This window comes from Xyrauchen texanus, chromosome 38 (assembly GCF_025860055.1).
Source record: "Xyrauchen texanus isolate HMW12.3.18 chromosome 38, RBS_HiC_50CHRs, whole genome shotgun sequence".
NCBI lineage: Eukaryota > Metazoa > Chordata > Actinopteri > Cypriniformes > Catostomidae > Xyrauchen > Xyrauchen texanus.
The window spans coordinates 32077687-32093132 of NC_068313.1; the positions used below are offsets into that span (position 1 = coordinate 32077687).

At 38.7% G+C, this 15446-nt stretch overlaps 1 protein-coding gene across 2 annotated transcripts in view; it reads right to left on the bottom strand.

Moving 5' to 3' along the window:
- Positions 1-15446, bottom strand: part of LOC127631839 (roundabout homolog 2-like) — a 555763-nt gene that overhangs the window by 52182 nt on the left and 488135 nt on the right. For both annotated transcript variants that reach the window (XM_052110211.1, XM_052110210.1), the window contains exons 12-19: positions 14866-15071; positions 10006-10087; positions 9713-9878; positions 9117-9283; positions 8346-8467; positions 7160-7391; positions 1434-1558; positions 611-782 (exon numbers count right to left, since the gene is read on the bottom strand). In XM_052110211.1, coding sequence (XP_051966171.1) covers positions 611-782; positions 1434-1558; positions 7160-7391; positions 8346-8467; positions 9117-9283; positions 9713-9878; positions 10006-10087; positions 14866-15071 — 1272 coding nt within the window. The remainder of the gene's footprint in view (positions 1-610; positions 783-1433; positions 1559-7159; positions 7392-8345; positions 8468-9116; positions 9284-9712; positions 9879-10005; positions 10088-14865; positions 15072-15446) is intronic.

Genomic DNA, 15446 nt, shown 5'->3' on the forward strand with positions numbered 1-15446 from the left:
TGATATTATTGGTTAATAGAATGTTTCCCCGCCCATATGGCCTTGCTTACATCATCAGACTAGTAAAGTCATTTCGGAAGAAAAGAAAGCTATTATATTTTGAAGAAAAAACATTAAAATACTTGTTTAGAATAACATGTACTGACGAATCTTGCACAATAACACCAGGGAGAGTTATTTACAAAAAAAATAGATATACATTTTGTCTTTCGTTTATTATTTTGAGGTTCTGCCTTGTATTGCTTCAAAATATGGTAGTATACACACAAGCCACAGTCTTGATAAACAGCTATCAGCCTCTGGCTGTGCGTGAAGATGAATAGTGAGCTTGACATTTGGGAATAAGGGCATGTCACTGGCCAAATCATCACTTATGGGTCAAACCAGTCACAACCTGCAACAAATCACATAACTCATAATCTATACACCCAAAGCATTGGGGAAAAAATAGATCAGTGGCCTTGACTGTGATTTAATATTCATTTTGGTGACTGCAATTAAAGTGGCCCAATGAATAGCTATCATTTAGGGCATCTTTGACAATCACCACAAAATGGCAGAAAGAATGGGACAGAAAAGGAAAATCTCATGGCCTCAATGCATCTCTTACCTATAATAATGGGTTGTGGTTCACTCTTCACCCCCACTCCTGCACTGGTGCTGGCGGCCACCTCCACCCTATACAGGACCCCTGCCTGTAGACCTCCGACCACCACTGAACGAATGGCTGCATCCACCGTCTTATTTACATGGAAACGGGTCTCATTCCCTAAACACCAGATCTGAGAGAAAGAGAATTTAAAATTGTGATAAAAGATAAGAAGCCACACTGTTGCTGTCTGTATGAACATTTGTTCATTATGCTCCAATAATACAGGTTATAAAATGACATACTACACAGTATATGTCTTTAAATAAAGTGCCATAATACTTAACAAATACATAGAAAAGTCATCTCTTTTTTATGTAACCTAGTGAGGTGCCTACATAGGCGGCATTCTTCCAAGGTAGCATCCTAAGTGAAATGGAATCTCATTAAATTTAGAAATTTCTACAAAGGCAGCACCTCTCTCAATTTTAATAGCACTTCTCATGCAAACTGCACAGGAGAATCAATTCTGAATTAACTCTAAATGTATTTCAATAGAGTTTTGCATTAGCATATTGCTAACCTACTGCTATGATTCTTTAATAAGCATAAAAATACACAGCACACACAAATATTGGGTAAAATAGTCCCAATATAATGAAATACAAGTATATTGACATGTTCACTGAGCTTCTTTTCTGCAAAGATACATGTGATGTTGCCCGAAGTATCTTTGCATTTCACACTGCCAAGCTTTTAAGAACAGCCCACACATCAGGAATGTGCCTATGATGCCTATATAGGCAGCTCACTAGGTTTTGGAACAGAGCTTTTTAATGTTTACCTTATATTCTTGGATGATGCCGTTCTGATGTTCCGCTAGAGGAGGGTCCCAGGAGATACTGATAGATGTGCTGTTCTGATTGCCAACTGTTAGTATGGTCACCTGCTGAGGAGGGGCACTCGGTGCTGGGAAAGAGAGAACCAGAAAAAAGAGAGAGATTTACATGTAGTCTTAGGGGCCATCCAGACTAAATGTATTTTTGTGCTACAAAAAGCAAAACACAGCCCAACGTACAGAACAGAATGCATTTATCTCGACACATGTTTTTAAAAGGTGAAGTTCTTTAAAAAAAATGCTGCTCTCCTGTGCAAAAAGCTGAAAGATTTTCAGTCAAACAATCAAAGATGCCTAGCATGTCTGATGCATTCTGCCTTTCAATCATTTTGAGTGTTCTCCTAGAATTGTAGTTGCAGTGACTTTTAATGCGTCTTAATACCAATTTGATGCCATGTTGCTCATAATAGTTTTCAGTTAAGGGTGCTATTTTGCTGCTGTTGTTTTAGACAAACATCTGCTTGATGTCGGTTTCAATAAAGCTTCTTTGGTATGTTGGGGTGTAGATTTTTGGATAGAGGGGGCGTGCCTAATCCAACGGCTCAGTTTGTGGAAATTCTAGACCGCCTAAAATCGCATACAGCACCTTTAAGGATTGCTAGCCGATTGCTCGGGTGCTCAGAGTTCATTGCTAGGGTATTCTGAGTGGTTGTTATGTGTTTTTAGACGGTTGTTAGGGTGTTGCTATGTGATTGCTGAGGTGCTCTGAGTTGTTTCTATGGCATTGATAGTGTATTCTGGGTGGTTGAAGGGACGTTGCTGGATGGTTGCTTGGGGGTTAATCTACGGTTGCTGAGATGCTCTGAGTGATTGCTATGACATTGCTAGTGTGTTCTGAGTGGTTACTATGGTGTTGCTATGCAGTTGCTTAGGTGCCTTGAGTGGTTGGTATGACATCACTGAGTAGTTGCTAGGGCATTGCTGGAAAGATATATGAAGTTCAGTCCCACTGTAACAACATGAGATTTGGATCAAGAGTGTAATGGATTCATGGTGAGGGTTCGAACCTTTAACTTTTTGGTAACTAGTGCAAATCTGTAACCACTGATCCAAACCACCCCCATCTGTTTCCCTTTTGGTTGATAGGCAAACTATTTATGTACATCACTCACCATGCACAAAGACACGTGCCTTCTCATTATGTATCCTCTGAAAGAGTCTGTTGTAAGCCGCTGTGGTACATTGAGCACTCAATGTGTGTGTTGAGCTTTAGAACATAAGGCAGGTGGCCAAGCCTGACACAACACTCCCGCACATTTCACTACGATTTCAAATCCTGGCCCTAAAATATATTTACTGATAGACAATGAGATGGTGAGCCACACGAACCACTCTGCTTTCTTGGCAAATCGCTCTTGACAAGCATGTGAGTTGCTGAGCTCGGAGGAATGAGCCAGGGAATTTGAGGAACTATGGTTGACAGGATACCAAAATTTCAGTTGTCGATAGCAATTCCAGTGAAATTTCACAATTGTCGGAATCAACTTCAATACAACAGCAAAAAATAAAACTAATTTAAATCAATGGCATATGAAGAATTTCTCAATTAAGTAAATATTACTTAAAGTTAAAGTTAATTATTCAAGTAAACAGTTAGTAATAACCAATAGAAAAACAAATTGAGGATCTTTTTTAAATTTTTGTATTGACTTGGTTCTAACTCAAGTTATTTTTTATTTATTTATTTATTTATTTTAAAGAATCGATCGAAAAGAAAAAGTAGAGAATTTTCCACTGGGTAAACATATTGACAGCCACAAGTCACTCAATATCGGCCAGTTGTAAATGGAAGAGACTGCTTTGTTTTTGGCTGAAAGTACAGCTTGTGATATTGTGGCGAGACCCTGGGCCTCAGTTTTATTAACCCCATCAGAGCCACTCTAATTGAGACACCAGAACTCCGACAAAAAGGAATGAAATAAATAATATGGGGCTGTCGTGAAATATATATATATATATATATATATATATATATATATATATATATATATATATATATTTTTTTTTTAATGTTTTTCTCACTTCTGTGTTGGCAGACTGAGGTGCTGCAACTCTGCAGAATACTGACAGCTCAATTACTATAAACAGTGCTTACTCGCTCTCTCCCTCTCGTTTCTTTCTGTGCCCCCTGATCCCTGCATAAATGGCACACATCCGATAGCTGCACTCATCGCTCACACTGGGTGGCTCATTTGAATCCCCAAAAGGCCTGACAGGACAAACGACAGCTTGACTTCATCAAACATCTGGAGCTGAACAGAAATAAAAGACCATTCGGCTGTTTCAATTTCGCTAATGTGCGTAGCGTTAACTCAGCACATCGCAGGTGACAAAATCCCTCCCATAACAGTGCAGCCAATGTCATTAAAAGTTAATGCAGCAAATCATTTAGAAGCTTATCAATATGCACATTTGAGGCAAACAATACATATTCCTCATTTGTGGTGCGGTGGTGCAGGCGATGCTAATAGCACCATTAGCAATGTGATGTACAGCTACGAGAATGTGACCTCTGTTTCACAGTCGCTACTGTAGCCTGGAGGAGAACACAGAGGAAAATAACACTCTCTTATTTAAACACGCTACTATTGAGACTGGATGCGGATGACAGGGCTGTAGCATATGCTGAATATGAAGAAATGCTATGTTGGCGATAATGACGATAAGGAAAAGGTTTCAGTGGAAATGCTGATTATTGACCATAAAATGGATTAAGATGACATACGATATTTTCTGAAAGTGTCTGTTTCACCTTTTCAACCTCTATTTAAAAAAAATAATTTTACATAATAATAATAATAATAATAATGCACATTTTCAACCAAAGAGCTACAATAAATACAGACCAGAGTGACTAAAATTGACCATGAAAACAACAGCAAAACAGGGTAAACCAGCCTAAGGCATTAACCAGCGTAAAACAATCTAAGGTTCCCTGTCAAAAAGGAAACAAGCCCAAGTTGGTTTCTTCGTTGGTTTAGCTGCCTCGTATCCTATTATAAAAACAACCTTAAGCTGGTTTTAATATTTTTTTTTTTCTTTCCTGGCCAAGCTGAGAGACAAACTGAAACACCAGCTAAACCAGCATAAAAACATCTTGGCCAGGCTGACTGACCAACTAAAAGCAACTAAGACAAAATAGTTACCGTTCCTTCTGTAAAACCATAATAACAAATTTGGTTATCATAATTAATTTCTTTAAGGGAAAAAGGGTGAAATCTTTGCTAGAGTTAGATAAAATGCAAATACTTTTCCAACGCTGCCTTGGAAAAGCAGGAGAGAAAAGAAAAAAGAAACAGAAACAGGGAGCTCTAGAGGGATGCTGTAATTGTCTAATCAGACAATGGCCAATAAATCATCCACTTCTTTTATTTTGACAAATGCTCTCAACTACCACGTAGAGTAAAACATGAAACAAAAGGGGGCTATCTCAGCTCGTCTGCCCCATGACGCTGCTCTGCCAGGGGACCCAATGTTTTGTCTTGCACTGGTAATGGCCCTGACATGCAGGTGTAAGGTGTGAAGACAGAGCAGTGGGGCTTCAGGAGACAGAGCTGGTGCTGTGTTGCGGAGATACGACTCTCTGTGGACAAATGAGCCTTTCATAGTGCTAAGAGTTTTAATCAGGAACCTTCTGTGCTAGTGTTCTAGTGTGTGTGTGTGTGTGTGTGTGTGTGTGTGTGTGTGTGTGTGTGTGTGTGTGTATGTGTGAGCGTGTATTTATCACTTTGTGGGGACCAAATGTCCCCATAAGGATAGTAAAACCCGAAATGTTTGACCTTGTGGGGACATTTTGTCGGTCCCCATGAGGAAAACAGCTTATAAATCATACTAAATGATGTTTTTTGAAAATGTAAAAATGCAGAAAGTTTTCTGTGAGGGTTAGGTTTAGGGGTAGGGTTAGGTTTAGGGGATAGAATATAAAGTTTGTACAGTATAAAAACCATTATGTCTATGGAAAGTCCCCATAAAACATGGAAACACAACATGTGTGTGTGTGTGTGTGTGTGTGTGTGAATTTATGTCTTGAAAGTTCCATCTGCCATTTAAAGCACTCTCAAAAATTCATTTTTTTGTACAAGATTTATGTGTAGCTGCATCCATCATTCACACCAGGGAAAACAACTCAAAGCTTTACTGTGAATCCTAGACATGGTCATATGTGACTCAACATTAAGTAACAAGCTATCTGTCTGAGCCCCCATGGGTTATATGCAGGGTCCAAAGTTAACACAAATTTAACAATATATAGCATGAATAATATAAACAATATATATTATATATTATATAGGAGTGGTGGTGGCATAGTGGGCTAAAGCACATAACTGTTAATCAGAAGGTCGCTGGTTCGATCCCCACGGCCACCACCATTGTGTCCTTGAGCAAGGCACTTAACTCCAGGTTATATATATATATATATATATATATATATATATATATATATATATATATATACACTGGCGGCCAAAATTTTGGAATTATGTACAGATTTAGCTGTTTTGGAAGGAAATTGATTATTCGGTACTAGATAATCACTTGCCATTATATCAAACACAGTTGAAAGCTATTCGGTTCATTAAATTAATCTTAACATTGTCTTTGTGTTTGTTTTTGAGTTGCAACAGTATGCAATAGACTGGCATATCTTAAGGTCAATATTAGGTAAAAAATGGCAAAATAGAAACAGCTTTCTCTAGACACTCGTCAGTCAATCATTGTTTTGAGGAATGAAGGCTATACAATGCTTGAAATTCCCAAAAGGTGTACACTACAGTCTTCAAAGACAAAGGATAACCAGCTCTAACAAGGACAGAAAGAGACGTGGAAGGCCAGATTTTGAGCGCACATATTTTAATTATTTAGTTAAGTTACATGTGCAGATTTACCGAAATGCAGTAGAATAAATGGCAAGAGTGAGTCTGTATATATTTACAGAAGACCATGGCGGAAAAGAAGGAGCATGATTAAGTTTGTTCGTATCACATGAGCAGGAATACTTTATGGAGCATTAGACCTCTATGGAGCATTTCAACTTTAAAAACATTTATATAAAACATTTTTTAATAAAGGCTTAAATAATTTCCTTAATCGGTGATGTGGATATGTGACCAACACTAGAGGATTTACGAGCCCCACTGTAATATCATCACTTCAGAGGTCAGGAATTCAACATCGCATTCAGGTTGGATATGAATGCATGAATGGGAATTCTTAAGCGTGAATCATGTTAAAGTGTAGCAAAGACATTACAAGAAGTGGAAAATGTATATGATAAAGTTTGTAAGTTAATGTTAATCTTGACAAGCTTAAGACGTGCACAATAAACGGAGACCGCAAACGGAATGGAGACCACGGCCATCCGATTTTCGTCTGTAATGTTCTTTAACACTTGCTTACATGCACTAGACAGACATCTTTGACCGTTTTCTAGTATCTTAAGCCATGAGCGCCGCCTTTTTAAAATAGCGTGTCATGTATAAACAGCTTTTTTTTTTTTTTAAATGAAAGAGACGTGTGAATTCTGTTGAACCTCAACTAACTGCTTTAGAATGCGAGGACGTGTCCTGAGCAAACACCACCCTAAGAAGTAAAACAAATCAATTACAAAACTCTGTGACTTTTAAGTCAAACTCTTATTTCTTTTATCTAATCAAAGAAATCCATGTATGTACCTTCCTCAGTTGTTCTGGCTGTTCGAGACTCACTGTCCATGCCCTGGAACTCATTGAAGTAGGGACGGACTTTGATCTCATAGACAATGCCTTGCTTCAGTGCAGAGAGCACAACGCTCCTCTCAGAGGGGATCTTTACATCCTGGCTCTGCCACGGCCCAGGGGAGGAAAGCCCTGACATCTGCCTGTACAAAACCCTGTAGCCCTGGATGAACTGAGACTGACGGTCCACCTGATGAGGTAAGAAAGTGCAAATAAGACTCAAAAGAGGACAAACAGGAAGAGAGGATGACAGGACTGCATGATTCAGACAAAATGTAAATAAAATACTACTAAAAACTATCATGAAAGCAACCAGCTGCAAAGAAATAAACACGTTTAAATACAAATACACACAAAACATGCTTATGCACACTCATGCTCATAAACATCAACAGAAATCACGTCAACATAAAGATCAAAGAAGAAACACAATTAACAATTCATAGAAGTAAACAAGACTCCTCATTCGTTGAAAGCCTCTGCTGTTTTATTCTGTAATTTGGCTGAGAAAAGTTGTATTTACAGAGTGAAAGAACGTTCATAACTCACATTAATGTCTACTTAACACCAGAGTCTGGCTTTCAGAGTGAGATATTAAACATCTGCTTTTCCTTCCTACACGTGGTGTAAATCAGCCCGATGGGCTTCCTTCCTAAGCTTTTTAACTTCCATTAATTGAATGATTCAGGATCATAAAAGCTTTCTTGACACAACCCATGTTTACAGCCAGAGTGCTGGTGCATCGAGAGACTGTGTGGGTTGTTGATTTATGGATTATTCATATGAGAAAAATACCTCTGAAACAGTCTATCCGCCATTTAGACTCAACAGATAGACGCTTATATTCGTCACCGTAATGACTGTTGATAGCAATCATTAATATACCGCAGGAGAGTGCTTACGAACTAATGTGACACAGGCAAAGCTATAAAACCTCAATTGTAATGCAATTCAACACACAACAAACACATTGAGAGAAATCATATCAATGCTGGAAGACTGCGGTAGGAAAAGGCAAAGGCATGCAAGAACTCTTTTGAGTTTGTTTGTTTGTTTTAACTCTAGTTAATGCTAATGCTTGGGTCTCTTTGGGCAAATCACAGTTAATGTGCTCCAACCTCTGTCCAATCACAGAGGGTCTTACCGTCCATGTGACCTGTATGGTGGTGGGGCTGAGGACCACAGGGTTGTGTAGCCTCACAATAACCTCTCCCAGCTCCTTCTGTACATGTCTGTGATCCACACCCTGAGCTGGGGGACTTATATCTGTCAAGAGAGTAACACAAGCCAATGCCATTAACTCTTATAGTGCATTGACAATGCTAAATCACAGATCAGTACAACATAATCCCTTAAATGCAATTTAATCCTCTAAAAGAAGACAACGAGGAGTCATTCTCATTGACTCAGTAGCAGAAAACAAAGCTTCATCTCAACCTGTGAGGTTACATCCACCCAGGGTTCAAGAATAACTCACCCCTAATGAACATATGGAGGGCTCTGTAGCACCTTAATCGAATCTTTTATCCAGTTCAAGGCTGGTCTTTTTTTTTCTTTAGTGATCATTAAGGTACCAGCCAGGGCACTAACTCAATTATACACTCCAAAAGTAGATGTTTGCTCTACATTATACTCTGTCACTGGAACTAATGAGCTTGTGGGACCATCAGGCCATTTGGTACCTACACTAGGCTTCTTTTTCCATGAACAAAAGCCACAATTTGAAGAATATTGACTTTAATTCATTGATATTGACTTTAAAGAAGCACCAGGTCAGAATTCTGATAATTAGGCTTTCAAACCATAAAAAACATTGCCATAGAGCTACAATGTAATTTTTTTTTAAAGGAAATCAGTCAATGAATACTTTACTTATAGCTGTTTCTGCATATTAAGCTGTGAAATGTCAGAATACCTTGAGTGCGGACGGGTTCGGACATTGGGCTGGGGTCACTCAGACCCTGGATATTGACAGCTCGCACCATAAACAGGTAGATGGTGTTGGGTCGGAGGCCTTTAATGGTGTACTGTGTGGTCTTCACGTGATCAGCCACAGTCTGCCAGCTGTTGCTCACTGATTGGCTGCATGAGAATGAGGCAGAATGATGTTACGTATGTTTGTAATGTCTTTATAGACAATGGTCAAAGAGGACATCTTATTTAATTCTGACGCTGATAATGTTTTCAGGGACATACGTACAGTCCATTCATCTTGTATTAATATCCTAGGTCATGACTACAGATTTTTTGTCAACTTCAAATTTGTGGAAAGACCAATTGTTTTGTTGGCTTATGGTATGACATTTTGACTGGACTATACTTCAATCCCTCCCAGGCTTTTTGTGATAAAAATTGAAAACAGCATCTTCACTGACTGAAGTCTTTTTTTGCTTTGCGTGAGAAGTTGACCAATTTTTTTAATTAATCTTGTGTGAAGAAAAGTTTAAGTCAAATCAAAAAGTTTTCATCGAAGATTCTGTCAAAAACAATGTAATGCTATAAAATGTATACCTGAAAGCTTCAATAATATAAGACGAGATGGGTGACACTCCAGGGAGGCCAGGTTGCCAGGACAACGACACACTGTTTTTAGTGACATCGGTAACTTGAGGTTTGGACGGGGGACCTGGGAGCTCATTCTCATCTCTGACTTTATCCACCACAAGACTACCAGACTCTGAAGAATATAAGAATAGAGTTATAAGCACATCAGGAGTTATCACTTTTCCCAGAAATAATAATGACTGTAAATTTACAGTCAGTCAGAGTGTGGTTTTGAAAATTGCACATAAGTGCGAAAGTACCTTTGACTTCCAAGAAAGCACTCCACGATGTTTCCCCACTGGAACTCGCTGCCACGCAGGTGTAGATACCAGAATCAGTGAGCTGAAAGAAAAAGAGAGGGTTATTATCAGAGTTTTTATGGTAAACTAAAACCAAGAAAAGTACTGATTGACTTAAAAACATTAACATAAACTGAAATGAAATAATGAAAGCTAAGTAAAAGAATAACTAAAACTACATTTAAATATTTTGCTTGAAACTTTATTGATTTTGCAACATTTAAGCATCATCACACTGGCATTTTCCACAGCCAAAAACATCCAAAAACACTCAGTAGTACATAATACTTTGGAAACTATAGCGTTAGGAAACACAAAATAGAGTTTTTAACGTGGCCTAGAACTAAACTAAAATCAGTGGTTGAATGACCAAAAAACAAATAGTTGTTTCTTATTTATCAATATTTTTATTGATACTTATTTTTAAATACATTTTGGAATATTCTGTGTATATATACACTCACCTAAAGGATTATTAGGAACACCTGTTCAATTTCTCATTAATGCAATTATCTAATCAACCAATCACATGGCAGTTGCTTCAATGCATTTAGGGGGTGTGGTCCTGGTCAAGACAATCTCCTGAACTCCAAACTGAATGTCAGAATGGGAAAGAAAGGTGATTTAAGCAATTTTGAGCGTGGCATGGTTGTTGGTGCCAGACGGGCCGGTCTGAGTATTTCACAATCTGCTCAGTTACTGGGATTTTTCACGCACAACCATTTCTAGGGTTTACAAAAAATGGTGTGAAAAGGGAAAAACATCCAGTATGCGGCAGTCCTGTGGGCGAAAATGCCTTGTTGATGCTAGAGGTCAGAGGAGAATGGGCCGACTGATTCAAGCTGATAGAAGAGCAACTTTGCCTGAAATAACCACTCGTTACAACCGAGGTATGCAGCAAAGCATTTGTGAAGCCACAACACGCACAACCTTGAGGCGGATGGGCTACAACAGCAGAAGACCCCACAGGGTACCACTCATCTCCACTACAAATAGGAAAAAGAGGCTACAATTACAAAAAATGGACAGTTGAAGACTGGAAAAATGTTGCCTGGTCTGATGAGTCTCGATTTCTGTTGAGACACTCAGATGGTAGAGTCAGAATTTGGCATAAACAGAATGAGAACATGGATCCATCATGCCTTGTTACCACTGTGCAGGCTGGTGGTGGTGGTGTAATGGTGTGGGGGATGTTTTCTTGGCACACTTTAGGCCCCTTAGTGCCAATTGGGCATCGTTTAAATGCCACGGCCTACCTGAGCATTGTTTCTGACCATGTCCATCCCTTTATGGCCACCATGTACCCATCCTCTGATGGCTACTTCAAGCAGGATAATGCACCATGTCACAAAGCTCGAATCATTTCAAATTGGTTTCTTGAACATAACAATGAGTTCACTGTACTAAAATGGCCCCCACAGTCACCAGATCTCAACCCAATAGAGCATCTTTGGGATGTGGTGGAACAGGAGCTTCGTGCCCTGGATGTGCATCCCACAAATCTCCATCAACTGCAAGATGCTATCCTATCAATATGGGCCAACATTTCTAAAGAATGCTTTCAGCACCTTGTTGAATCAATGCCACGTAGAATTAAGGCAGTTCTGAAGGCGAAAGGGGGTCAAACACAGTATTAGTATGGTGTTCCTAATAATCCTTTAGGTGAGTGTATATGTAGTGTATATATATATATATACAATGACTGCCAAAAGTTTGGAATTATGTACAGATTTTGCTGTTTTGGAAGGAAATTGGTACTTTAATTCACCAAAGTGGCATTCAACTGATCACAATGTATAGTCAGGACATTACTGATGTAAAAAAACAGCACCATCACTAATGACTAAAGTCATTTTTTATCAAATCTAGATGGGCCCCATTTCCAGCAGCCATCACTCCAACAACTTATCCTTGAGTAATCATGCTAAATTGCTAATTTGCTACAAGAAAATCCCTTGCCATTATATCAAACACAACTGAAAGCTATTAGGTTCGTTAAATGAAGCTTAACATTGTCTTTGTGTTTGTTTTTGAAAAACTAAACAGATATCTGATTAAATTAAATCTAAATTAAAACCATAGCTAATACGAAACTGAAATTTAAAGGTGAAAAATGTAATTTCTGCATTACTAACATCACTAAACAAAATTGCAAAAATATGTTTGTTTCCTAAAACGTTTCCAAAACAATCAAATCGTCTGCCTGTCGGTCAAACAGATAGTCCCGGCACAAACTCATGCCATTGGTTGAGCTACTGTTGGGATGCTCAAACAAACAGAGCACTGTTTTGATAGAGCCACAATGTTCAGGGAAAACAACATATTAATGGTTTACTTATAGTTGTCTTTGCATATTAAACTGGGATAGGAATAATAAAAAAATAGTATTACAATAAAAACTAATATAGAAAAAGCAAAAACTGTCGAATAACTCTTGAATCTGGAAGCATTGAAAATTCAGTGAACAGCAAATCAATTTTATCTGCGGTTAAAGCATACAAACCCAATCGTTCCCTTTGATGGAAATACAAACATTGAGGCACGTCCAGTTTAGCTTAAGTGCTGACACTAATGCCAGCTTTTACCCTTGCTGGCAAATTCACAGACCTAACCGCAAAGTGAGGCAGACTAATTCATTTAAAGGGGCAGTTGCTAAAACCCTGGACTGATGACAGCTAGCGTATCCCCCTATACACACACCTTTCCGGGACCTTCTCCCAGTTGTTCTTTCATCAGAGTGCCTTGCCTCCATTTATTAGATAAAATGTCAGAGGTGGGCAGCACTGTCATCCGTAATGGCTATTCCACACTGGTAGGGCAGACTTCGGGACTTCAAATTTAATATGGCACTCAAAGTGGGTTTGTTTGTGTATGTGTGTGTGTGTGTGTGTGTGTGTGTGTGTGTGTGTGTGTGTGTGTGTGTGTGTGTGTGTGTGTGTGTGGGGTTGGGTGGTTTAAGAGGAAATGTTTTTTAGGTGACAAACTGGTAATTACAAGCCTATTATGCTACAAATGTGGTTTATAAGGACAATTCTAGTGTCCCCAATAATTCAAATCGCTTAAAAATCATACTAAACAATGTTTTTTAGAACATGTAAAAATACAGAAAGTTTTTTGTGAGGATTAGGTTTAGGGTTAGGGGACAGAATCTATAGTTCGTACAGTATAAAAATGATTATGTCTATGTAGAGTCCTCATAAGGATAGCCACACCAACATGTGTGTGTGTGTGCGCGCGTGTGTGTGTGTGTGTGTGTGTGGCTGGAGAACGTCAGGTCTTCCATAAATGATTCTTGGGAGAGCTGTCGTATCCTTAAGTGATAGAATCAAACAATTTACCAAAATCAATATTTCCCATTCATCCCCGTAATGCAATATGATTCCCTCTGCCCATCTCTGTTATGTCTTACCAATATCTGATTGAATTCTGCTAAGCCTATACCTCACACTTACACACAGATGGGTTCTGGCAGCTGGGAGTCACACACACATACACACACCCTTGGAAAGACAATGACAGACACACATCTGGACATAGAGCTTGTGCCTTCTACTATGTATATTGATAGTGGCCAATATTAGTGCCTTTTAAATAATTTTTACATTTTAAATTATTAAAAAAAATAATGATGTGTCTGATATTGGAAAGGGACAATACTGAGGCTTATTCAGCTCAAACAATATACTCTTTTCAGTACTTTATATAATAAATATATATATATACCTGTATATTATCTATTTATATATATCAGTGGCAGATTCTCAGGGCCAGCATAGCCTTCTCTGCTGGCGTAACATGCCAAAAAAATTATATAATATAGCTTCAAGTTCCTCTGTGTCCACATCACTGAGGAACTCACATGATCCGTCCACACTGAGGCCGTTGTGAATAAGGCTCACCAGTGCCTCTTCTTCCTGAGACAGTTTGTAATGAACCACCACATCCTCACACGGTTCTACACCAGCACCGTAGAGAGTATCCTGACAAGCTGCAAGCCCTGCAAATGGTTGTGTGAACTGCCAGACACATCATCGGAGGTGAGCTTCCCTCCAGGACATCTATACCAGGCGGTGTCTGATAAAAGCTCAGAGGATCATCGGAGACTCCAGCCACCCGAGCCATGGGCTGCTCTCACTGCTACTATCAGGCAGACGGAATCTCAGCATAATGACCCGCACCAGCTGACTACATGACAGCTTCTTCCCCCAAGCAATCAGACTTTTGAAGTCTTGATCGATCACAATAATTATATCAGCACCGCACTTTATTAGCCTCAGACTGGAGTCACATGTTAGACATCTCTTAATAACAGAGATGTTATTTTTTTTATGACATAATGTATGATGCCCAAAGGCATTATTCATTGTGAAACTTTTGCATGAATCACACTGAAGGCCTAGACTTAAAATGCACGGCCCACCACTGATATATAAATATATTATATATATATATATATATATATATATATATATATAGAGAGAGAGAGAGAGAGAGAGAGAGAGAGAGAGAGAGAGAGAGAGAGATAGATAGAGAGAGAGAAAGAGAGATAGATAGATAGATAGATAGATAGAGAGAGAGAGAGAGAGAGAGAGAGAGAGAGAGAGAGAGATAACACCCAAACTTCCATTGTGTTATTTCTTGGTTTTGATGACTTAAACTTTAGTCTAAAATGTGGGAAATAGCAGTAATGAAGAAAATTAGGTGTTTCCGAACTTTTGATTGTTAGTTTAGATTTTTGCTAGATTTAAACTATGAACTATTGGTCCAAATTTCTATAAACATAAATTATTCATAAAATGAAATATTAATGTTTAGGATTACCCGTAAGCCTTTGATCTGCAGGCTGCCCAGGTCTTGCAGGGACATACGCGGGTCTTTCCCCAGAAGACTGACGCTGTCTTTTAGCCAGCTGATGGTGGGCACAGGCTCCCCGGATGCATGGCACCTGAGAAGAGCCACACTGTCCACACCCAGAGTTTGGTTAGCTGGACCCTGTCGGATGATGGGGGGCGGACGATCGGTCAACACTGAAAGAGAATAAGAAAAATAATTAAAGGAACGTTCCGAGTTCAAAGGAAGTTAAGCACAATCGACAGTATTTGTGGCGTAATGTTGATTTTCCATAAACAAATAATTTTTCTCATCCCTTGTTTATTAAAAAAGAAAACAATTTGGTTACAGTAAGGTACTTACAATGGAATTGAATGGGGCCATTACATCAACACTAAAAATACACAGTTTCACTATTATAGCCTTCAGGCACTATGTTGTCTTGACAATGAAGATGCAATATCAGACATATATTAACACAGATAATGTTAGTAAGTGACTTTTATAACACTAAAAGACTTGTCCATCTAAACAAATTAATTCTCAACATATTATTACATTATGAATTTTAC